Source organism: Rattus norvegicus, chromosome X (genome assembly GCF_036323735.1).
Source record: "Rattus norvegicus strain BN/NHsdMcwi chromosome X, GRCr8, whole genome shotgun sequence".
Lineage (NCBI taxonomy): Eukaryota > Metazoa > Chordata > Mammalia > Rodentia > Muridae > Rattus > Rattus norvegicus.
In genome coordinates, this window is record NC_086039.1 from 62,483,475 (window position 1) to 62,509,891 (window position 26,417).

At 38.3% G+C, this 26,417-nt stretch overlaps 1 protein-coding gene across 1 annotated transcript in view; it reads right to left on the minus strand.

Moving 5' to 3' along the window:
- Positions 1-26,417, minus strand: part of Pdk3 (pyruvate dehydrogenase kinase 3) — a 66,837-nt gene that overhangs the window by 2,940 nt on the left and 37,480 nt on the right. The window contains exons 6-11 of the mRNA NM_001106581.2: positions 20,541-20,618; positions 15,355-15,431; positions 13,862-13,963; positions 13,206-13,316; positions 8,825-8,938; positions 1,066-1,205 (exon numbers count right to left, since the gene is read on the minus strand). Of these exons, the coding sequence (NP_001100051.1) occupies positions 1,066-1,205; positions 8,825-8,938; positions 13,206-13,316; positions 13,862-13,963; positions 15,355-15,431; positions 20,541-20,618 (622 nt within the window). The remainder of the gene's footprint in view (positions 1-1,065; positions 1,206-8,824; positions 8,939-13,205; positions 13,317-13,861; positions 13,964-15,354; positions 15,432-20,540; positions 20,619-26,417) is intronic.

Below are 26,417 nucleotides of genomic sequence, written 5' to 3' on the forward strand. Positions count from 1 at the left end.
ACACAGATATTTATGTTTCATAAAACTAGCAAAATACAGTTATGAAATATAAACAAATGTCATTTTACAGGTTGAGGTCACCAAACACGAGGAACTATATTAAAGGGTTACAGAACTAGGAAAGTTGAGAACCACTGCCTTAGAGGGACCAGCCATCACCTAAATTATGAGCCACTCATAGCATCATCACTAATGGACCAAGCAGAAATCACGACTCTAAACATATAATTCTGCAAGAGTACTGAGAGAGTATTCCAGAAAAAAAATACAAAAAAGCTCCACTGAGAGCCTTTGTAACAACATCTTAATTCTACCAAACATGGTAATAAGGAATAAACTAAATGATGTTTCAGAAAAAAAAAACTAAACAAATCAAGGTGGGGATGTTTTCTGACATGGTCTTCAATCACAGCACTTTCTATATTGAAAGCAACTTGAGAGATGGCTCAGCAGTTAAGAGGACTGACAGCTCTTCCAGAGGTCCTGAGTTCAATGGTGGCTCACGACCATCTGTAATGAGATCTGATGCCCTCTTCTGGTGTGTCTGAAGACAGCTACATTCTACTAATATATAGTAAATAAAGAAATCTTTTTAAAAAAAAAGAAAGTGACCTCAAGATTCTCCTTTTTAAAGACTGAATAATGTTTCACTGTGTGAATTAACTTCAATTTGATTAATTTTAGCTTCACTTTCAGTTTTAACCCACAAAAATTCTCACCATATTTCGGTCGATTTCTAAGACTGCCAATAAACTGAAAACTTATTGTTTTTAAAACAACATTCACAGTAGAATAAGCCCTTCTTCACTGTCAATACCTCGGAAGTGCAAGGATTCCTAGGACCTAGGGAATTCCATTTAAATGATGATTCTAGCTACCCAATTCTTGTTCTCCTTTTCAGCATAAAAGTCTTTCTCCAAGCGTTCTTTTTGCTAAGGATCACTTTGCTTTTCCAATGATAAAACCACAGAGAATGTGTGGTGTAAAATACTGTTCAATTGTCAGCCTGGTACTTTCTGGAGACAAATCAGATATTTTATAATGGAAATCGAAGTGGTTTCTTACTGTTTAGCCTTGTATTTTGATGCATCCCTTGGTTCGCTGCTGGGATTGCTCCAGTCATCAGCTTCAGGAGTGGTCTTGTAATGGCGCCATGCAGACTTATTGAAAACTGGCAGCCTCTCAAAGGATTCACTTGAAAGGGCCTATTACAAAAAATACATACACCAAGGATCTAGTAACTATTTTTCTTACATGAAACTCATGAATTTTACTCCTTTAAACACTAGTAGTCATATGTTTATTTTTGAAATATTAACATTTATTTTATAGATTTACTTAGACTAACCAGGAAAAATATCCTGAACCTTTTGTAAATGAGTGAAATCATTTGCTCACTTGCTCAAAATCAATACTGAAACAATATGACAGGAACAAAATATATTGTAGTTCAGTTAATACTGCTTTGAGATACTCAATACTGTTGACAGTATGTGTTAAGATCAATCATTTGTTCAAGAGGCATTTGCTGCCCAAAAAAAGAGCCCAAGAAGAAATAAAGTCTTCTTCATAAGACTTATAAACATTTGCCATCAAGTGACATTAAACAACACATCTCTTATAGGCTGGGAATGTAGCTCAGTGGTAGAGAGCAAGCCTAGGAACACGCAGGAGGCTCTGGGCTTCATCTTCAACGCCAAAGCAAGCAAGCAAACTCCATCATTGAGATATACATCAAAATGCCTAGTCTAACTATGATCTCACTTCCAGTAATCAACTGTGCTCAGATAAAAAGAATGAGCCAGTTCTACATGACTCAATGTGGAAAGTTCTGCGGGAAACATTCCAAACTTAGGAAACAAAACTAAGCTGCTGAAATGTCGTCTCTCACATTAGATTTCAAATCTATTTTATAAGTGCAGAATGAACTCTATCAGATTTTTGATGTTGTTAAGTTTTTGAGACAGGGACTCACTATGTATCCCTGGCTAGCCTGGAACTTTCTACACAGACCAGGCTAGCCTGCCTCTGTCTTCCAAGTGCTGAGCTTAAGGGTGTGCGCTGGCATGCTCAGCTCCTATATTAGATTTCTGTTTGTTTGTTTTGCCTTTGTGATACTAGGAATGGAACCCAAAGCCTTGCATATGTTAGGCACGATCTATATGACTGAGTTACATCCCTAGCCCCTATAAATATAGAATCAACTCTAGGAGGATCCATAAGAAACAAAACCCAGTACCTCTTGAAGAGAAGTATGGCTTAGTGCCAGCACTGAAAACATTTAATTTTCCTTCTGAAGCGTTTAAATGTTACTGTATGCCTCTATTACCTATTAAAATAATATACCAAGATTCTAGAATTCAGAAATAAAGTCTAACACCAACAAATGAGAAAAACTGAGTTATACAGACCTTAGTTACTAGATAAACATTTTAAATGGATATTATGATTTTATTGATTTAAAAATTAATGTACATGGTCCCATTAAGGATGGATATATAGGGGTTGGGGATTTAGCTCAGTGGTAGAGCGCTTGCCTAGCAAGCGCAAGGCCCTGGGTTCGGTCCCCAACTCCGAAAAAAAGAAAAAGAAAAAAAAAAAGGATGGATATATATATATATATATATATATATATATATATATATATATATATATATGGATGGCGTGTTTTTTGCTGATTCCCCTCCCCTCCAGATCTTCTCTTCCATCCCCACATCTGTCCCCCTGTATATCCTCCTTTTCAACTCTAGTAGTTTCTGCTTTTACGTGCTATTCTCCCATCTTTCTCCTCTATACGCTAAAATCTTTCTTTTATCTCATGGAACTCTATATAGTTTTGTGACCTGTCTTGATGCTCATTTCCACATATGTTCATATATACACAAATTAAAAGCTAATGTCTGACCCCCCCCCACCTCTGTCAAACCTGAGGATCCTGAACCATACAGACAAGCTTCCCTTCTCCACCTGTCTCCGCTGAGCCCTCTGAGACACCCAAGCTGCCCTGAACAGGCTACTAAACCCAGCGGACCTCCATTCTTCTGTACACCTTCACCATACCTGTGAACCATACGGACTTGCTGATCCAGAACCAGGCAGCCCAAGAATACCCATCAGAGGCCTGCCACACAAGGACTAATTTTTGTACCTACTATGACCATCCAGGGACCAAAATTATCCAGATGGCTACAGGCCCTCGACAGAACACAATTAACAAAAGCCAGGGCAATATGACACCTCCAAAGCACAGCTATCCTACTACAGCAACCCTGGATATCCTACCACAACCAAAGCACAAGAAATGACCTTACATCCAATCATATAAAGACAATACAGGCCTTCAAAGAGGGAACAAATAAATCCCTTAAGGAAATACAGGAAAATACAATAAAAAGATAGAAGTCTTTAAAGAAACAAATAAATTCCTTAAAGACATACAGGAAAACACAATTAAACAGATGAAGGAAATAAATATAACTGGGAAAGACCTGAAAGTGGAAATAGAAGTAATAAAGAAAACACAAACCAAGGGAACCCTGGAGAACCTAGGTAAGCGAATAGGAACTACAGGTGCAAGCATCACCGACAGAATACAAGAGATGGAAGAGAGAATCTCAGGTGTGGAAGATACAATAGAAGAAACTGATATATCAGCCAAGGAAAATGTTAAAGCTAAAAAAGTCCTGACACAAAACATCAGGGAAATCTGGGACACTATGAAAAGACCTAACTTAAGAATAAAAGTAGTAGAAGGTTAAGAGTCCCAGATCCAAGGGCCAGAAAATATTCTCAACAAAATCATAAAAGAAAATGTTCCCAACCTAGAGAAAGAGATGCCTATAAACATACAAGGAGCTTACAGAACACCAGTCAGACTGGACCAGAAAAGAAAATCCTCCTTGCACATAATAATTAAAACAGACTATTATGTTTTCTATAGGACAAAGAAAAAATATTAAAAGCTACAAGGGAAAGAGGCCAGGTAACATACAAAGGAAGACCTATTAGAATTACACCTGATTTCTCAACAGAGACTCTAAAAGGTAGAAGAACCTGGTTAAATACCATGTAACCTCTAAAAAAATAAAAACCACCAACCTAGACTACTATACACAACAAAATTCTAAATATTCATAGATGGAGAAAACAAGATATTTCAAGACAAATCCAAATTCAAACAATATCTATCCACAAATCCAGCCACACAGAAAATACAAGAAGGAAAACTCCAACCCAAGAAGGATAACTACATCCAAGAAATACAAGAAATAAGTAATTACCTACCAGTAAAAACAAGGGAAGCATGTGTACGAGCATCCCCACCCCCACACCTGCAAAACATGGCACCAAAAAAACAATAACAGGAAATAACAACCACTGGTCATTAATATCTCTCAACACCAATGGAGTCAATTTCCCAATAAAAAGACACAGGCTAACAGAAAACAGAATGGATGCAAAAATAGGATCCATCATCCTGCTGCATACAAGATACACACTTCAACAATACAGGTAGGCATTACCCCAGAATAAAAGGTTGGAAAAAAAGTTTTCTAAGCAAACAAGCTGGAGTAGCCATTCTAATATAGAATAAAATACACTTTCAACCAAAATTAATCAAAATAGACAGGGAAGGACACTTCATACTCAAAGAACCCCACACATTAATATTGGGAAACTAGACTTCAACACCCAACTCTCACCAACTGACAGGTCATCTAGACAAAACCTAAACAGAGAAATAATGAAACTAACAGAAGTTATGAAGCAAATGGACCTAACAGACATCTATAGACTATTTCACCCAGACACAAAATAATATACCTTCTTCTCAGCACCTCATGGATCCTTCTCCAAAATTGACCATATAGTTTGTCACAAAACAGGCCTCAACAGATACAAGAAGATTGAAATAATGCCTTGTATCTTATCAGACCACTATATATTAAAGATGGACTTCAACAACAGCAGAAATACCAGAAAGCTTTCAGACTCATGGAAACTGAACAACTCTCTACTCAGTGATCTCTGGGTCAGGGAAGAATTAAAGAAATTAAAGACTTTCTAGAACTTAATGACAATGAAGGCACAACATACCCAAATTTATGGGACACAATGAAAGCAGTGCTAAGAGGAAAGTGCCTCTATAAAGAGATTAGAAAGTTCTCATACCAATTTAAAAGCACACCTGAAAGCTCTAGAGGAAAAAAAAGAAGCAAGCACACCAAAAAGAGTAGAAGGCAGGAAATAATCAAAATTATGGCTAAAATCAATCACTTAGAAACAAAGAAAACAATACAAAGAATCAACTAAACCAAGACTTGGTTCTTAAGAGAAAATCAACAAGAGACAAACCCTTAGTCAAACTAAACAAAAAGCAGAGAGACAGTATCCAAATAAACAAAATCAGAAATGAAAAGGGAGACACAACAATAGACACTGAGGAAACTCAAAGTATCATTAGGTCTTATTTCAAAAGCCTCTACTCCACAAAATTTGGAAATCTTAATGAGATGAACAATTTTCTAGACAGGTTCCATTTACCAAAGTTAAATAAAGATAAGGTAAATTGTTTATACAGCCTAAAGAAATGAAAGCATCAAAAGTTTCACACCAAAAAAAGATGGTTTTGGTATAGAATTCTACTAGACTTTCAAAGAAGAGCCAATATTCCTCAAACTATTCCACAAAACAGAAACAGAAGGAATACTACCAAACTTATTCTATGAGGCCATACTATATCTGATAACTATATCACACAAAGACTCAGACTGAAAGAGAACTTCAGACCAATTTCCCTTGAGAACATTGATACAAAAACTTTCTTGGTATAACTCTAACTGAACAAGTGAAAGATCCATATGACAAGACCAAGCCTCTGAAGAAAGGAACTGAAGATCTCAGAAGTTGGAAAGATCTCCCATGCTCATGGATTGGCAGGATTAATATAGTAAAAATGGCCATTTTACCAAAAGCAATTTACAGATTCAATGCAATTCCCATTAAATTCCAACACAATTCTTCATAGCGTTAGAAAGAACAATTTGCAAATTTATTTGGAATAACAAAAAACCCAAGATAGCGAAAACTGTCCTCAACAATAAAAGAACTTCTGGGGGAATAACTGTCCCTGAACTCAAGCAGTATTACAGAGCAATAGTGATAAAAAAACTGCATGGTACTGGTACAGAGACAGACAGATAGACCAGTGGAATAGAATTGAAGACCCAAGAATGAACCTACTCACCTATGGTCAGTTGATCCTTGACAAAGGAGCTAAAACCATACAGTGGAAAAAAGAGAGCATTTTCAATGTGCTGATTCGACTGCGGTCAGCATGTAGAAGAAAATCGATCCATTCTTATCTCCTTGTACAAAGATTTGGTCCAAGTGGATCAAGGACCTCGACATAAAACTAGACACACTCAAACTAATAGAACAAAAAGTGGGGAAGAGCCTCAAACACATGGGCACTGGGGAAAATTTCCTGAACAGAACACTAATGGCTCAGGCTCTAAGATTGATAAGGATTGATAAATGTGACCCCATGAAACTGTAAAGCTTCTATATGGTAAAGGACACTGTCAATAGGACAAAACAGCAGCCTACAAATTGGGAAAGGATCTTCACCAACCCGACATCTGACAGAGAGATAATATCCAAAAAATACAATAAACTCAAGAAGTTAGATTCCAATAAAGAGAGAATTCTCAACAGAGGAATCTCAAATAACCAAGAAGCATTTAAAGAATTGTCCAAAGGCCTTCGTCATCAGAGAAATGCAAATGGAAACAGCTGTGAGAGTCCATCTTATACCTGTCAGAAAGGCTAAGATCAAAACTCCAGTGACATCACCTACTGATAAGGATGGAGAAGTAAGGAAACACTCTTCCACTGCTGGTTGGAATGCAAACTTGTACAACCACTTTGGAAACCAATTTGGTAGTTACTCCGTAAACTGGGAATACTTCTACGTCAAGACTCAGCTATACAATTCCTGGATATATACATAAAAGATGCCCCACCATTCCACAAAGACACTTGCTCAACTATGTTCATAGGAGCTTTCTTTGTAATAGCCAGGAACCAGAAACCACCTAGATGTCTCTCAACTGAAGAATGGATAAAGAAAATGTGGTACACCTACAAAATGGGATACTACTCAGCTATTAAAAGCAAAGACATCATGAATTTTGCAGGCAAATGGATGGAACTTCATCAAATGGAAGGAACTATCATCCTGAGTGAGGTAACTCAGACCCAAAAGGACATGCATGGCATGTACTCATTTATAAGTGGATATTAACCATAAAGTACAGGATAAACACTTCACAGACCCAAAGAAGCTAAACAAGAAGGAAACACAAGCAAAGATGCTTGAATCTCACTTAGAAGGGGGAATAAAATAGTCAGAAGAGGCAGATGGAGGGAGAGGGAATGGGGAGGGGAATGGAGGTTTCAGGATCAGTTGTGGGGAGGAACAGGAGTGATGGCCAGATGGCCATGAGAATGAATGGTAATCTGCAACTGGCATGGGTTGGGGGAGGTTAGGGTGCATATAGAATAAGTGCCAGAGACTTTGCATAGGGGAGGCTCCTCAGAATTAATTAGGGTAACCTTACCTGAGATTCACAGCAGTGGGGAGGTAGAACCTGAAGAGACCACTTCCTAAAGCCAGGCAGGAACCTCAGTAAGGGATAGGGGCACCCACCTAACCACAAAACTTTTGACCTAAAATTCACACTGCCTACAAGAAATGCAGGCATGGGGGATGGAACAGAGACTGAAGGAAAGACCAACTAATAACCGGCCCAAGTACATACCCATCCCATGGGCAAGCACCAATCTCTGACACTATTAATGATGCTCTATTATACTTGCAGACAGGAGTATAGAATGGCTGTCTTTGAGCGGTTCCACTCACCAACTGACTCAGACAGGGGCAGACACCCACAGCTAGTGCACAGAACTTGTGGGGACTCTTATAGAAGACTAGAGGGAAGGATTTCAGGTCCCAAAGGGGACAGGAACTTCACAGGAAGACCAACAGAGTCAAGTAACCTGGATTCCTGGGGCTCTGAGACTGAACCAACAACCAAAGAGCATACACAGCCTAGACCTAGGTCTCACCACACATACGTAGCAGATGTACAGCTCTGTCTTCATGTGGGTCCCAAACAACTGGAGCAGGGGCTATCCCAAAAGCTACTGTCTACCTGTAGGGTATGTTCTTCTAGCTGGGTTGCCTTGTCTGCCCTCAGCTGGAGAAGATGTGTGTAGCCCTGCAGAGAGCTGATGTACTTGGTGGGAGGAAACCCGGGGGGGGGCTCCACCCTTTCAGAGGAGAAAGGGAAGAGGTGACTGGGACACAGGGGTGAGTGAATTTAAGAAAAAGCTAAGATCTGCATGAGAGCAAGCATTGGTATTTGTCTGATCCTGGACTACCTCATTTGATTCAAGATCTATAGATAATTTTATATAAGCATATTATCATTACTGAAGTCTTACAACTTAAGAAAATAAAGCAAAAGACAAGAAGACTTTAGATTATTGGTAGTCTATCTCCCTTTAAACTGGGTTTTTCAGTGGACATATAATTTTGAAAAACTAGATTTATGGTTGTAAAAATAAAAAGTTTAACTTTATATTTCCATGCTTCCTATTTTGTTATGTCTGGTCATAAAATCAGGGTGAGGCATACTATGGTTTCATAAGTGTGATGTCAAGGTGAGAGAGGATACAGTGCTCTTCTTGACTGGTTATGGGTACTTCCAGTCTTATAAAGTCAAGAGGCCTTTACACTAACAGAAACAAAACATAGTACCTTCAAATAAATGACAGCATCGGTACCCACTCCTTCCATGGAATACAGTTTTAGATCTCCCTGAAAATATCTGGCATACAGTCGAGAAATTGGCAAGCCATAACCAAATCCAGCCTATTAAGAAAAGAAAATTAATAGAATGAGACCAGTACAAATGCTTCATAGGGGACCACTTACAGAAGATTAAAATGAATTCCTGATTTGAATTTAAATCAAATGAATTAGTAACTCAATGTTTATAATGCCACATCTATAGTCTATAACCAAAATTCCCTATTTCCCCCCTTCCAAAAAAAAAAAAAAACAAAAACAAAAACAAAAAAACAAAAACCCAACAACAGAAAACAAAAAACACTTGTCAAGTTTAGACATAAGAAATCAACGGCCATTTTAAAATTATTTAGCATTTTAAAGTAAAATTTTAGCTATGTATGAGCATAAAACCAGGCTAACTTTTTTTGAGACAGTTTCATGTATCTAGGCTGGCCTTGAACTAACTCGTTATGTATCTAAGATTGACCTTGAGCTCCTGATCTTCTTGTGTCCACCTCCTAAGTACTGGGATTCCAGGCATAGAACCACCATGCCTGGTTTATGCAGTGCTGGGGATTAGAATCTAGAGCTTAAAGCACGCCAGGCAAAGACTCCACCAGCTGAACAATACCCTGAGTTCCAAGTGTTACTTTTTAAGTGTATACTTCTATCTGCAGATAAATGCAGCTCTCACCCCCTAAAAAGAGACTTCCTTTTGCAGCACAGACCATTATGGGAAGCTACACTGGTCACAATACAGAGAACAATTGCCCATAGTGTGTCTGTCCTCAGTTGACACACCTGTAACAAAATTCCTATACTTAAGGTTCAGGGAGCTTTCTTGGAAAGCTGGGCAGAAGGACTGTTGAGAGATCAGGATGCCTGCTGCAAGACAGTAGCTTTCTTTTTCTTAAAAAAAAAAGGGATATAAAATGGGAAGTGAAGGGGGAGTGAATAAATAGGAGGTAGATCTGTGGGGAGCAGTGGTGAGTGAATATGATCAAACTACAAAGTATATTGAATCAAATTCTCAAAGACTAAAAATAGTATATTAAAAAGCAAACATCCATCAAGTGGAATTTGATCTGATGACAACACAAAACCACATGCACTTTCAAGTTTCATTATCAGATTTCCCTCATGTCTGAAGTAAGAATTAATAGCATAGAAGTTGAAATTTTTTGCAAGACAGGGTCTCTCTGTGTAGCCCTGGCTGTCCTCAAATTCACAAAGATCCACCTGCCTTTGCATCCTGAGTGCTGGGATTAAAGGTGTGTACCAGTGCTAGGTTAATTTACCAATAACAAGACTAAACCACTGAAAAAGTTTCTTAGAGGTTCTTCCTAAGGATCTGGAAAAGTTACAGTATATTGATATAGTGAATGGGTATTTTTAGAAACAAATGAATACCTTCCTATATTTCAATGTTATCAAACTGACAGACAATAAATATTTTTTTAAAGATTTATTTATTTATTATATATAAGTACACTGTAGCTATCTTCAGACACACCAAAAGAGGGCATCAGATCTCATTACAGATGGTTGTGAGCCACCATGTGGTTGCTGGGAATTGAACTCAGGACCTCTGGAAGAGCAGTCAGTGCTCTTAACCACTCAGCCATTTCTCCAGCCCGACAATAAATATTTTTAAAGAGATATTTTTAAAGACAAGAATAAGACAATGGTACTAAAGTCTGTGGTTGGCCACAGGTGGTTATGGAGAGAGATGCTATCCAGTAAGTTTTAGCACTTTGGATTAAATCTGAACCAGTAATAGGGCCTTAAGGAAAGAGGGCCATAGTTGCATAGGCCTTTGACTCTGAAGTCTATATTTTTGTATGACTAAGCAGGTCATTCAACTTCTTTAAGACTTTTCTCACCATGAAATGGAAAGCTCACCTCTGAGCTGATAAAAATTTCATGATATAGTAAATGCCATGTCTATGCAGTATCTACCACGCAGTCAAACTTAGTAGTATGGTTCGATTTGCTGACAAACCGAAGACCTGAGGTCAATATCTGAGGTGCACATAATGAAGAAGTGATAATTGACCCCACAGAGTTGTCTTCTAACTGTCTAAAGTATGCGTTAACAGGCATAGTAGATACTCCCCCCCCAAAAAAGGAAATTTGGATATATGGAGATGAGGCTGAGCCGTGCTCTAAGTAATTTCCTACTGTGTAAAACAGTGGCTTTCAGGCTGTACCTCGTCGTGAAAAAGTATCATTTGGTTCTACTGCATAGATGTAGAGGCCGGCTGGATGGCTGCTTACCTTAGAGTGCACACAGACATCATGTGTCCAGTATCATGAGTAGGAGAGACTAGTACTTTTTACATTTCAATGTAAAAAGGTACCAGCTATCAACTAAGTAAACTGGGGGCATATAACTCCATGGGTATATTAAGATCATTTCAGATACTGGGGATATAGCTTGGTGGGCAGAGTGCCAGCTGAGCACACCAGAGATCCTCAATTTGATTCCCCAGCACCTCCTAAACTGAGGAGGCACACATCTGTTCTCCAAGCAGGAAGATCAAGAGTTCAAGGTCATCCATCGTAGCTTCAGCCAGCTATCAGCCTACCCAGATGACATCAGACTCTGTCTCAAAGCCACCACCACAGAATAGATCTTGTGCTGGTGAGATGGTGGAGTGGGTCAAAATACTTGGTTCAATCTTTGGACCAACAAAAAGGTAAAGAGACAGGATTCAACTTCATAAAACTGTGCATGTGCACACACGCATGCATACACACACACACACACACATACACTCACTCTCCTCTCACACAAATAGTTAAAATTGTTTAAATCTGTCATTAGGGCTAGAAAGATGGCTTAGCAGTTCAGTGCACTTGTTGCTCTTGCAGAAGACCCAGGTTCAGTTCCCAGCACCCATGTGATCACAGCCATGTGTAACTCCTGTTGCTCTCCACTGGGACTAGGCATGCAATGATGTGCAAACACACATACAGGCACACAAAATACTTATACATGTAAAACAGTTTAAAATTTGTTCAATAAAAATATATGAAGGAAGGCCCAGATTTGTAAAACTCTTAAGCCATTTGCAAAGGAAACTGTTTCTGGTCCTGCACAGCTGTGTACCCACTTTAAAGTTGAGGACAGTTTATTAAATGGGAGCGATGTGGAGGGAAGCATTTCTTCAAAAGCAGCCATAATAGCACACCAGAAAGCTCACTGACTGCTTTACCGTTCATTTACTTTGACCCCTTTTTCCTCATGGGAAGGCGGATAAATACCAGTCTCTTGGAGTCCTAAGTTCCACAGAGAAAAACATGGCAGAAAGAGCTACCCTCAGGATGCTCTTTGAAAAAGACATGCCACAGACAATCCATACTCTTTTAAACAACTGAGGAAGATGCAAATTTGTACCAGACCCCGGTCAAGGTAATACTATTCCAAATTGATCTTCTATGAATTTTCTTGAATCCTGTATAAATGACTTCCTCAGTTTTCCACATGCTGAGTTAACAAACTCTGCCTCAAATAACAATGTAAAGTGTTTGATTTTATTCATACAAATAAAATATAATCTTATGTGCTTATCAGTCAGGTAGGACTTTAAAATGAAACTTAATTTATACCCTGAGCCATTTTGCAGACTGATAGATACATTGCTGTGTTTAATAACAAAGGGTTCAATTGTTGTTTGTCAATTAGAAACACTCAGCAGGGGAAGAAAGTGTGGCCCAACCAGGAATAAATGCTACCATGGTAACCAGAGGCTTTTCTCACTGCCTGAATTAAGGCCCAAGGTTATTTCTAGAGCGCTACAGAGAGACCTCTGAAAATACATACATCATCTATATATTTTGTGCTTACATTATTCAATATGAAAATTCCAATGTTTTTATAATTAAATATTTTAATTATATAAACAAATTTGACAGTGGTGACCCAAAAGCTGTAGGTGACTCAGGCCTATAAGGGAGGGCAGCACTAAAATCTCTCCTACAAAGTTGAAGCCACACGTTCTACACCATCCCTTTGCTCACCCATGGGTAATGTCCAGCTCTCTGAGGGAGGTGCATAATGTAAGTGGCTCTCCAGCGGCAGTCTTACCACAGAGAAAAGCTTTTTCACACTGTATCTGGGAGTGAAACACTCAGCTTGGAGTGTTTCTTGGATAAATTAGAAAAACACTCTCAGTCCAAAAAACTCGCAGATTAAATAGCTAAGGCAGAAAGGTGCCTCTGCTCCCAACTATGCCAGAAACATCCTCATTTAGGCAAGGCTAGTACAACCACCTGAGGAGATGGGCAGTTCCTGTGCCGGTATTAAAGAACATTTCTTCTGCAGCCATTCGTTCGCCATGCTTACCAAGGGAGCAGCTCTTGTGGGCTCCAGGCTGGGACGAGGAGCAGTTGAGTACATGTAGTTAAAAAGACGGTCTATTTTTCGAAGTGGGACTCCACCACCTAGGTCACTTATCTGCAGTGCACAACATGTTAAAAATAAAAAGGGAATCAATCTGTGCCTAAGAAGGAGAGAGATCATTAAATAAAGTATATGCTTAGAAGGCTCTAAAATGAGTAAGGGCTTTGAACTCCCACTGAAAAGTGGTTCCTTTGGGGCCATCGTAAACAAAGAAGACAGAGTAGTACAGCAAAATTATTTGATAGGCTTGGGACTGAAGTCCTACTCATGAATATACAATGAAGTAACTTAAGCCAAAAATCCAGCACAATATAGTCATGTTTCTATAAATGACAGTGACACTCTGAGAAATGTGCCATTAGGCAGTCATCACAAAAATATCATAGAAGGTGCTTATACAGAACAAGACGAGAACAATGTCACTAGACAATAGCATCTTATGGTACCACCACTATATATGTATGTGGTCAGTTCATTGCTGAGGAAGCACTAATATGGAGCTTTACTTACAAATAACACTCAAGACGTGCCAGTTTCCTTTCTTTCCCTCTCGTACTATTAAATCAACTGATGATTAAAGTAAAAACGCAAAAGATTACCTTAATGGACAAGTCTTCTTTACCCAGAGTAACAAGAGTTTTAACAGCTGGGTAGCCTTCTTTTTTATCTTCATATAGTTCAACTGTTGCTCTCATCGAGTTCTAAAACAAGAAATCCTTTCTGAAAAACCATGCTGCTGACTTGCAAAGTATAATTGCATTAAAGGTACTGATTCTTTTTGGTGCTGCGGGTGGAACCTAGAGCCACACACAGGCTAAGCATTATCTACGCCACCGCTGCGCTACACCCCTAGCCCTGAAAACCACAATTTCAAAAAAGAAACAAGCACGAGATTACTTATATATGATAATTGCTTTGCATAGCTACTATTAATGAGATTTCTGTGTATTTTTTCCTCTATCTATAGATTCCTTTCAAGGAAAAATTTCCTGATGTTCTATTTTGCATTTAATTGTAGCCCCATCCCACATGTTAACTAGATTTCTGTCCTTTGCGGGGGGGAGGGTTTAGGGAATTGTTTTGTGTGAGGAGGAGAGTAGTCGGGACAGGGTCTTACTATGAAGATTGGGCTGGCCTTGACTTCATAGGGATACAGCTGTCTTTACCTGCCCACTGGTGGGATTAAAGGCATGTGCCATCATGCCAGGTGGCTTTAAGGTTTTAAAACTATTCATCTCAACCCAGAAGAATGTTTTTATCACATGTAATGTGGAGACAGAAGGTGGTTTGTGCATTTTAAATGCTATTTACCACTTGCATTTATGAAGCACCTATCCTTTAATATGTAGGCAGAAAAGCTGAAGGGATTCATATTTCTCATAAAAATTAATCACTGGACTGAAAAAAAGGGTAATATCCATCAGAAAGAAATTCTGGAAAGTTCTACCTAACAATGAGAGCTCCCACAACTGCATGCCCAGCCTAGTGTTATACCAGTAGGATATTCTTGGGAAGAAACCAGCATAACTGGTTCTTTAGGTGTTCAATTTAGTGTTTTATACATTAAAGGGATGAAATGTTAGCTCAAATACCCTGTACTTATAACACTGCTACTGGAAATATCACTGGCGACTAGGTAACAAAAGCAACAGCTTAGGCCATAGAGAGTCTCAGGACCGGACCGGACCGACTAATGCATTAGCACAGTTAATGCTCCAGAATCATAGCTATACAGAAACAGGGTTTTATTTTGGTCTGGTAATCACCAATAAAACCTCTGCTAGGTTTGAAAATCTAAAAAGCATCTCTAACCTCCTAACTGAAAGAAAAACAGTATGGATTTGATGTGAAGTCGCCAAAGTATAATTAAGTTTCGAAATCAATATGTACTAATATTCACAGAACTATACTGTACACAGCAATTTTTCATCTCACAGTGTACAGATTATAAAGCCCACAGGATATCAGAAATAGACTTTTTAAAATGGTTATGCAAAATCTTTTTCTTATGCTAATCTAATGAATCCATTATGCCCAGAATCAAAGCCATTTAAAATGAAGACTTCTTCCCATGTTTTAAAATTCCACTTACCTTGAACAACTCAAATAGCATGTGAAACAGATGTGACGGCACATAAACTACCTGAATAGGTTTGTTTGGTGCTTTGGCTGAAAACAGAGACAAAACCATCAATGAATAAGGACCTAAAGTAGGAGAAAGTCAAAAATGATGCTTCTATTCTATTTTCCAAGTACATCAAACAAATCTCCATAAAACACAAATAATACAGATTCCCACGCAGAACAACATAACTGAGCCAAGCTTCAGAATCAAGCAAACTGCAGCGACTAACTCCACTTCCTTCACTGCAGCTTTGTGACCTTGAGTAAATAGGCCAAGCTCTTTCAAACTTTGTTGAGCAAAACTGGAATGGTATCACCTGTGCCATGGTATTCTGAGTATCACACAAGGACCTACAAACATCACTTGGAATTTTTCAAATTAGGAGGCTAGATCTGCCATCAACCGCAGTAGTCATTTGTGAGAGGAGAGCCAAATGAAAGGGGTGGTAAATTTGGACTCAATAGCAGTACTGTTTGAATCTCAACTATTCACTGAAATCCTCATGTTAAAGGCTCGACTAGCTGCCAGATGCTAGGCTCCAGGGAAATGAATGAAACAAGAAGCCTCTGACACATGAATGTTTAATCCACGGACAGATTCATAATTTAACAACAATATTGAGAAATGGTAGAAAATATCAGGTGGGGCCTGGTTGGAGTAGGTTCTTGGAGCATGTCCTTGAGGAAGGTATCTTGACACTGGCCTGTTCCTTGTTCTTTCCTGGCTGCTGTGAGGGGAACAGCTTCATCTGCCACATTCTCCTGCTGCCATGACGGCTTGCCTTGCCTCAAGTCCAAAGCAATGGAACCCTTTCAAATTGTGAGCCTAAAGCAACCCTTATTACAGAGACAAAAGTAATTATCATGTGTTATATTATGATAAACAGGACATGGTGTAGACTAGACTATGAGGTTCATGAAACTTTTTACTACAATGAAACCTTTGAGTATCTATAGTATTCTCCTTGAACCAGGGATATTCTCAGGAACATCAAAGAAACTGAACCTCGTGCAAAGCACGAAGCACAGTATGTGGAAGAGAGACGCTCAGCAGGGAAAGCCCTTCTTCCTCAGGATATGCAATCAGTTCACAATTGAGAAACAAACTTGCTCAACTAGAATAGACACCTTATAACTTAGTATTGCCTCTAATAAAGTAATTAACAATAATATAAATTAGAGGTAATAATCATTGGTTCTAAGTAACTTATTATGAGCTTCTCTATTCACCATGAAATTGAATCTGTATGATAATCGATAGTAATCATGGAATAGGTGCTATCAGTTACAGATAAGCAAACAAGCTTTGGACAGCTGATATGACCATGGTAACAGAAGTGATGCTGAAATCGAACACGCAGTGCTGTTGGTTTGCATCTCATGTGTCACCAAAGGCCATATGTTAAAGACATGGTTGCCAGTCTACGGTACTAATAGGAGGTGTTAGAACCATGAGGAGGTAAAGCCTAGTGTGGAGAAGATAGGCCAGGGAAGGCATGCCTCCAAAAATCAATCTTGGTTGACTCCAGCTCTTTGTTTCTCTTGCTTCCTGGTTCTCCTGAGATAAACAACTTTAGCCCATCATGTACTCCCTGCCATGATGCTGCATCCTGCCACAGGTCCTACAGACATGTCCAACAGTTTGACACTGTAGCACCTACAAATATTAGGTGACTTAACCAACACACAGACACACATATACAAACACACACACACATACACACACACTAAATGTTTTAAGCAGTTTATGGTTTTGCATTGAGCTACACACATAGCTACTCTAAATTGTGGTCAGACTCACATCTGTAACAATGGAGCCAAACTATCAAGGATGTAAACCTCTAAAGCCATTTATTAAAGCAAATCTCTCCTCTTTTAGGGTGTTATCTCAGATATTTTATCATGGCAACATACTGTAGCGAATTGGCCTAAGAATATGTTTGGCACGTAGGGGGATCAGACCTAGAGCCTCGTGGACCTTAAAAAAGTACTCTACCAAGGAGTTATGCTTCCAGGTCCCAATTCCTTTGATGATATTTGAAATATTTAGTGATATATCTAAAAGGCTGACAATCTTCTAAAAACAGAAAGCCAAAGTCCTTTTACCCTTTCCCGTCTCTGCCCTCTGCATTTCTGCTCTAGTCTTTTAAAGGATATTTGCATTCTGTTCTGTAAATTTAATTAACCACTTGATCTGCTCCCTATAGACTCTGTGAAGAAAGTTAAAAATCAGTAACGCTGGTATGTAAGAACTGCAGAACAGCCACCAAAGTGCTATTTTCTTCCCCATGAGTAATGGCATGTTTCATGTGTTACTTGGAGGATACTTTTAGTCTTACAGTGAAATGGATTCTGTATAATCTTCCACCTTCTCATTATCACATCATCCCTTTTAGAAGGTATCGCATATAGTCTGGAGGTTTGAATCAGAAACATTCCCTAAAAGCTCATGCATTTGGACACTTGGTCCTCCACTGGCGACACTATTTACGGAGGCTATGGGATATTTAAGAGGTGAAGCTTTGCTGGAGAAGTATTTTATTTCCTGCTTGCTTTTATCCTTCTTGCTCAATCTCTTCCCCACGTGCTAATGAAAATGTGATCTGCCAGTTTCCTTCTCTTGCTGCCATGACATACCTTCCCCACCATGAAGGACACTATTCTTCTGGAACTATAAGCCCAAGTGAAGTCTTTCCTCAAGTTGCTTTTGGTCATGGTATCTTATGACACAGAGGCAACCATTGCACAGTGCATGTCTGTCTTACATGCTATGCATTTTCCTATGATGTCTAGTTATTCTCTTACAGCCCAACTGTATCACCAGATCTTCCAGCTTCTTTTTTTTTTGGTTCTTTTTTCAGAGCTGGGGACTGAACCCAGGGCCTTGCGCTTCCTAGGCAAGCGCTCTACCACTGAGCTAAATCCCCAACCCCGATCTTCCAGCTTCTTTTACATGGTATGCATGCTGTTCTTTAGGAACCTTTAAATTAGATTCAGCTGCTTTTAAAACATGTTACACCGCCAACTCTGTGATTGTAGAGTTTCATATATATATTTACATCTCTATTATACAGCCCATTGACCTAGTTATATAACCTACCTTACAAAAGTGCGCAAGGGAGGACACATCTCTCAATCCTGAGAACCCTGTCTCAGTTGAGGATTTGGCTAGACACAGAAACTGGAGTTTAAAATCATTCTTCCTCAGAGTTTGATAAAGACAGGCATGTTCTTACAGCAACAGAGCAGCAGAGAAATCCAATGGCAGTTCGGTGTTATTCATGCTACTGACTTTTGCCAAAGTCTCACCTACCATGGTTGTGATTCTGTTTAGGAATTCAGTTTAGAACGAAGTTTATCGCTTGAGGTAGCTAGTGTTCCTTTCCCTCTGGACATTGCCCATAGGGAAAAGGTTGACTTGGAGTTTTAAAAATCGAATCAAGACTCCATTGGCTTTAGAATAAGCTTTCAGTAAGTTTGGGATGATAACCCAGAGAGCACTTCAAATGTTAAAATGATGGTTTTACTTTGCAGTAACGTTATTCACATATCCCATCTGACAAGTTGTTTTTGGACAGCATACACTCATGTTACTGTTGGTAGCAGAGCCCAGACACTGTAAACCTACTCTGTGCTGCCATCTCTCCAGGCTTCCCTTAGACCAGCTTTCAGCAAACTAATCCCAATCCTCTGGCTTCCCTCCTGTACCACTCAGCTTTGCTCCCACAGTCCCTCTCCTGGATAACTAGAAACAACGGTTGCCATGTCTGCAGCAGCCTACTCCTTTTTGTCCTGCCCTGGTCTATCACTCAGCACACTTCTGTCTGGCTGTAGTCTTCTACAAGTTGGCCCTAATGAGTTGCCATGTGCTCTGTGTCTGTGTCCTCAATTCATACCTCGAAACTTAATTTCTAAAATTGATGGAGTTCATTAGTTCATGAGAGTGGCATCTTACGAATTGGATTAGCATTCTTATAAAAGACACCCCAACCCCAGAGAGCTCCTTGACCCTTGACTACATGTCAGAAAATGGGCCCTCACCAGACACCGAATCTGTTAGCACCATGATCTTGTATTCCTCAACTTCTAGACCCATGAGAAACAAATGTCCGTTATTTAATCCTCCCAGTCTTTGATAGTTTTGTTTAGCAGCCTCAAGGGACTAATACAGTGGTCCACTTATAAGCCTCCTTGGCTTCCTTTGCTGTTTTTATGCGGTTCTTTTATTGTGGCTGTAATGGGGCCTGAGAAGCAAGCTGAGTGCTTAGTTTATCTTGTGGCAAACAGCATCATTAGTTATATAAACAGCCTCAGAATTCAATTCAACCTTTTCAGTCCAAATTTCAAGGAAATGAAAAACATTTTACAGTTTGTTTTCTTCTTTTAAGTTTAAACAACATTCTCTAGGAGTCATCTAAAGGCTTGCTCAATTATGTGTACTTTTCTTTGGGAATATTACAGTTGACATTTCTTTTCTTCCTTTTAGAACCATGTAAAATGTGTTTGGCTATGATTCTTCCCTTATCGTGGGCCTAGTGGCTCTAGTGGATGATTACTAGATGCTTGTTGGCTTTCTAAAATAAGATGAACAGAATATGAATATTCCCTCTAACAGTATACTTTTAAAAGTCAATGAAAAATAGTGGTCTGGGTTTTTTATGCTTGAGATTCAAGAAATAATAAAGTCTATTTTGCACAGTCATTGCCTGAAACACCATTAGTTGAAGCAGCACTTAATAAATGTCAACAGAATTCTATACAGACATAAGGAATTTTACTTTCAGATAGCTTTCCTGTAAAGACGAAAAACAGAAACTGGAGGCTAAGCAGAAAAAACACATATAAACGGAAAGGAGGCAACATAAGATTAACCCCCAATGTGAGTGGAAAAGGCTACTAATGAGCACAGGGTACACTGCACATTCCTTTTCAAAAGAGACTTATTACAGTCCCAGGTGACTAAGTGTATATGAACCACTTTGAAATGACATAAAGAGAGCAAGGCAGCCCCAATTTAGGATCTCTCGGAAAGACAGCTTGGATATCATTAGTATTTAAGTCCCCTTTGTACTTAACACTAAAATCCTTTTTCTGGCTATGGCTATACCACCCTGTCCCAGCCTGATCTCTCATCTACACCGCCTTGTCTTTTACCATTGAATTCTTCAACTTCCAGTTCTGGAGCTACCAGGTAATACTGTTCACAAAGCATCTTGGCTGTTTCATATGCATCTGTTAAGAAAGAAAAATTTAATTGTTGCATTAATGACAGATATAAACAAGTGGATGTATACACAGAAATAAAGAATTTCTCTGAAGGGACTTCAAATGAATCAAATACTATCTTTTAAAACAATCCTTTGGTTTCAATACATTACTATGACTAAAAAATTTTTTTTTCTATGTGTTTTTTTTATTTTTATGTTTTAACAACCATAGTCATATGAGAATCATAAATTAGTAATAATAAAGTTAGGTTTATGCCAAGCACACAACTGTTTGAACTTTTAAATACTGGTAAAAGATACTTTTCATGGAAATTTATAAACCCATGACTGTACTACTAAACACTACAGAATCTGATTAAATTGTAGCAAAACAATACTTTCTGTAATTTAGAATATCGACAGCCACCAGACCCCGAGAGCTGGCTCAGCAGTTTAGAGTCCTGTTTGCTCCTGGGAGGTTCCAGGTTCAATTCCCAGCATCCATACGGTGGCTCACAGCCACCATAACTCAAATTCCAGGAGATCTGATGCCCTCTATGGCCTCTGTAAGCACTAGGCATATATATGGTATACATATATACATGAAGACAAAATATTCATACACATAAATTAATTTAAAAATTGGCAACAGCTGTGATCTTTCAGTTACTAGCAAACGAAACCCCAATAATAACTTTAGTAAACAGGTTTTCATGAAGTGCAGAATTTACATTATTGAACCACCCATTGTCTTTAAACTGTTAAGCTGGTTAAGAATAACAGCTTACAAGCTTATATAAAGTTTAAGGTATAAGAGCCTGCTTTTCAATGGGGGAAAATAGACATCAAGTAAGAAAATCAAGGCCATTACAAAAATAGAAGACAACTGTAGAAAGTTTAAAAGGTGAGGAATAAATTAAGAAAGTAAAGATGACTCATGACATATTAACTTTTCTCTTGAACCGTAAACTATTTTTAAAAAGGAAAAGAACACTGAAAAGCAATCTGAAGAGAGCATCTGCGGCATCCATTTACTTTATAATGTTATATAGAACTTAGTTTAGTGCCTGTTTAGGTGGCCAACTGCTATCCTTGGCTTGATATCATAGGCCTTTTGGTAAGTCACTTTAAAGACTTTACTGACACATAATTTTCATCCAAGTCACCCATGTATAGTGAACATGCAATTCAATGGTATCCCTGCCATGATGGAATCTAACCTGGAATTTACAGATAAAAACCCTTGCTCCCCAAGTTGTTCTTGTGGGGACATTTTATTGTAGCAATAGTAAAAGAAACTAAGACAGTGTTTTCAAGGGTCATCTGTGTTGTAACCCGTAGTCATTCCATATATTTAAGTTTCATAGTATAAAAACATTTTTAAGTAATAGCCACTGTAAAAGCATATCACATTTTCTTCATCCAGTTATTAGCTGATGGACATTTGAATTGTTTCTATTGTTTGGTTATTATGAATAATACTGCTATGAATAATCATGATTAAGCTTTTGTGTGAACATACTTTTGTTTCTTATATATCTAGGAACACAATGAACTATAAGGTAACTCCATGTAAACAGATGAGAACTACAAGATTATTTATCAGAAGAAGACTTTTCAGTTTCACCTTTACAATTTCAAATTATGTTTTAATATGTTTCACTGGCACACTGCAATGTTCTCAGGTTCATATCGGCTTCATGGAGATGAATCAACACTGTGCATGGAGAATGTACTCACTTAAGATTCAAGAGGTGACAGAAGGAAAGATAGAAAGGAAGAGAAATAAGCTCCGGAGAATTTAAATGTTAAAATTTGACAGTAAACACCTTAAAATAATGCAAAGGTAAGAGCAGGGTATGTTCAGACTCTTAAGTTTATTTACCTTGCATTGCTACCAAATTAGCATTTCATATTCTAATCCTCTAATATTATCTGTCCACACATTAAAAAAAATCACATCTCTTTAAACCTTTAGAATTAAGTACCAGAGACATCAGACTAATTCAGAGAAGATACAACAAACAGAAAACAAAAAGCAATAGCAGTAAGAATGGAAAATAACTTTAAAAATTAGAAGTGTGAAAACAGACATTAAAATAGGGTTGAATTTTTACTCTAAAAAAGAATTTTAAACTACACTAAATTTACAAATTTTCCCTAGGACATAATTAACCTCAATTATATGTAAAAATTCTTATGTTTTGAGAGAGAGAGAGAGAGAGAGAGAGAGAGCGAGCGAGAGCGAGCAGCCATCAGCTCTTTCGCTTTGGCTAGTCCACCAAACAATGCTACATCTCCACCTAGTGACGTGATAGCACAAAAGCTGACCATGAACTTTTAAGACCCCAAATACTGAAATTTATAATGCTTCACTATCTATATACAAAGTAAGTAAGCCACAACTCCTCCAGATATATAATAATGTTTAAGTATTGAACTTCTTTTAGTATAAAATAGTGACAGAAACTAAACCTGGTAAGTGTTAGAATTATCCACAGCATTAGCTCTGCCATTACTATGGGTATAGTACAGACACACTAAAAACATGCTAGGCATATACAGTGTATGGAGGACAGCCAACTTCAAACTTAATATGGCTCCTAAGACCATATATGAAAGAAAATACTTTTAGTATGTAGTGGATCAGTGCTTAATTAAGCATTATTTCACTATTCTTGTAAATCTTAAGACATTGCAATGTAGACTCACACATCAGCCAATCAACAGATGTTGGGAGTATTACTAATAAAAATGTATATTAATATGCATAAATTCTAATAGGATACTAAAAGCTTTGGATAAAATACATACATACATCTGACAAACACTACAAAAGCAAAAAATAAAGCATGTGCAATGGAACAATCCCCTGGCCAATGATAAAGTTTTCACTATTCGGTCAATTATGCTAACAGAAGGCGTTTCTTTTAGTTAGACTGGAGGTTAGAGTCCGAGACTAGTAACAAAGGATTAGCAAAGTTAAAGAGTGTAAGTGATTACCTATTAGCCTTTTGGGTGAGGCCAAGTGTAAAAAGAGTTCAGGTTGTAAAATAAACCCCTGGCAATTCCAAAGTGATATTTCTGTTTTGAGGTCTAGGGACAGACTTAAACAAGAATCAGCAAGTACGCCACCATATGGCTTTAATCTCAGTACTCAGGGGTAGAAGGCAGAAACAGGTGGATCCATCTCTGAGTTTGGGGCCAGCCTGGTCTACGTAGTGAGTTCCAGACTAGCCATGTAATTATGGAGAAAATCTAGATTTAGTGACCCCTTGCTTGAAAATTCAAGGCTATGTTAGATATTTCTGTACTGTCTCTCCCGTGACATAAATGAACATGGAGCTACTAGATGTTTCGCAGCATTGAAATGGCACATTCTTTTCCTAAGTAAAGTAATTTAACATAAATTACAACCACTTTAAAAAATCCCAACAGCCAAAACACAGCTCTTGGTCTGGACATGTTGGTTTCACCTACTGTAAGCTCACTTTACAGTAAGTTCTCTAATAAAAACTTTCTATTTTAAAAATAGAAATCAGATTTTTTTTGAAAAGCTATTGCCAAACTGTTTTTACCTATACTATATTTCAGTCAGTATTCATAGCTAATCTTGAAAAGAAAACACAGGGAATTATTATTATTGCCAGTAAGCATAAGTGATAGTCTCTGCATTACAAACGGTTGCAATGGTAATAGGTATTTTCAGAAGATCCATCTTTAGCCATGAAGTCGTTTTCAGAAATATCGTAAGGAATGTTAACAGATTATAGAGGTTATTTGATTAGACTTCTCTACTCCAAATCTATCATAGCAGTCTCCCAGATTTTATGCCTAACCCACTCATTTACAGACATAAGGAGCTAGAACTGGAGTACTGGAAATTTTAAAATAAACATGTCAGAGACAATAACTTTAAGTTTTACAGAATAAAGAAAAATCTTAGAAACTCAAGCTTAAAACTCCTGTCAGAACAAAGTACACATGAATAGCCATAAAAGATTACAAAGTCATGAAAAGACATTTTTATTCATCTTTTACGTGTGTTTGTTCAAGTGTGTGTGCATGCTTCTGTGTGTGAGAGCAAACACACATGCCTCACTACACAGTAAAGTCTGAGGACAATCTCATGGGTCAGTCCTTGCCTTCCACCTTGTTTGAGACAGATGCTTTACATAGGATCTGGGAACAATGAACTTAGGGTCTTCAATACTTGTATGGCAAGCACTTTTATAACTGCAATCTCTTGAGCTCTGCCTTTTTATTTATTATTTTATGTGAATGGGTGTTTTGCATGTGTACTGTATGCATGCAGTGCCCACAGAAGCCAGAAGAGGGCATCAGCTCCCTGAAACTGGCTTTGTAAATGGTTGTTGCCACCATGCGGGTGCTGGCTGAATCCAGCAGGACCTCTGGAAGAGCACTCGGCGCTTTAAACTGCTGAGCCACCTCTCCAGCCTCAAGATTTCTTTTTCTTTTTAACAAAACAACACCACGCCATTATTTTCATGTGATAATAATATAAGGGTAAGCAAAACAACAAAAGTAGGTGCTTTCAAAATACCCTGACAAACCAAAGACACCTAAAACGTCCAATTTCCTTGTTAACTGCTGCTCTTCTAGAATTCCCAGCACCTACATAGCAGCTCATCACCATCTGTAACTTCAGTTCTAGAAGATCTAACTCTCCCTTCTGGTCTCTGTGGGTACCAGGCACTCATGATGCACAGAAATATAAAATATACCCACACACATAGAAGAAAATAATAATTTACAAATTTAAAATGAATTTGCTCTCTATGCTCCCATATGAGGAGTGGTAGGCTACAGCTGGAATCCCAGCATTTAGAAAGTGAAGAAAAAGGGATCAGGAGTTGAAGATTATCCTAGGCTATATGAAATTTAAGGCTAGCCTGGGCTACATGAGAGCCTTTCTTGAAAATCCTAAATAAAGAACAAAATAAACACAATTTAGTCCTCCTCCTGCATATCCGCACTTGCTCACTGAGCCACACCTACTTTGTAGTAACTTAAGATGAGGCTGATGTGTCAGCTATACCCTCACCACCACCTGTACTTTTTTGATCCTGGCCACCTATGGTGAATGTTTACAATAGATCACAATGACCCATGTGCTCCCCTAGAAAGCAATTTCCCGAACCAATATGCTACTTTTTAGAAACCCCTTAAATTACAAAGAAATCTAAAGCAATATTACTCAAAATCCATCCTAAATGGAACCCACTAGTTTTCCAAAGCAGTAGATCCTCCAGCCTTATAAACAGTGAGCTGGGGAAGTACAGACAAAACATCTAACCGAATGAATCCCCAGGCTACCCTCGGCCAGAATATTAAAACTTGTTGTCACAAGTAAGAAAAAAAATGAACTGAAGTTAAGAAAATCTACTTTTTGGAAACTCAAGATGACACATTCAGGACCATAAGTCAAAAGGGCACCGAGAAGTATCATGATGTAGGAAAGCTTAGTGTGCTTGGCATTGTCTTAAGTGGGTTCAAGTTAACCAAAGCATACAAAAAAAGGGGGAGGCAAGTACAGAGGCCATCATTTAATTTGGCAACTTCAGTTTCAAGATATCTAAGAAAAGAATCTGGTATTTTTGTTTCCCAGTCCCAGTATCTGTATCTCTGACCATAAAGTGTTTCATGTCCTAACCAAAGGACCTACTCAGTTATTTTAATAAACTATTTCTAGAACTAGAGTGAGTCTGTTACTTGCAATCTAAGGAGGCCAAATTGAGAGCATAGGATATTATTTCTAATCTATAATAATAGCATGCACTCAGGAGGTCATTTGTATGCTATC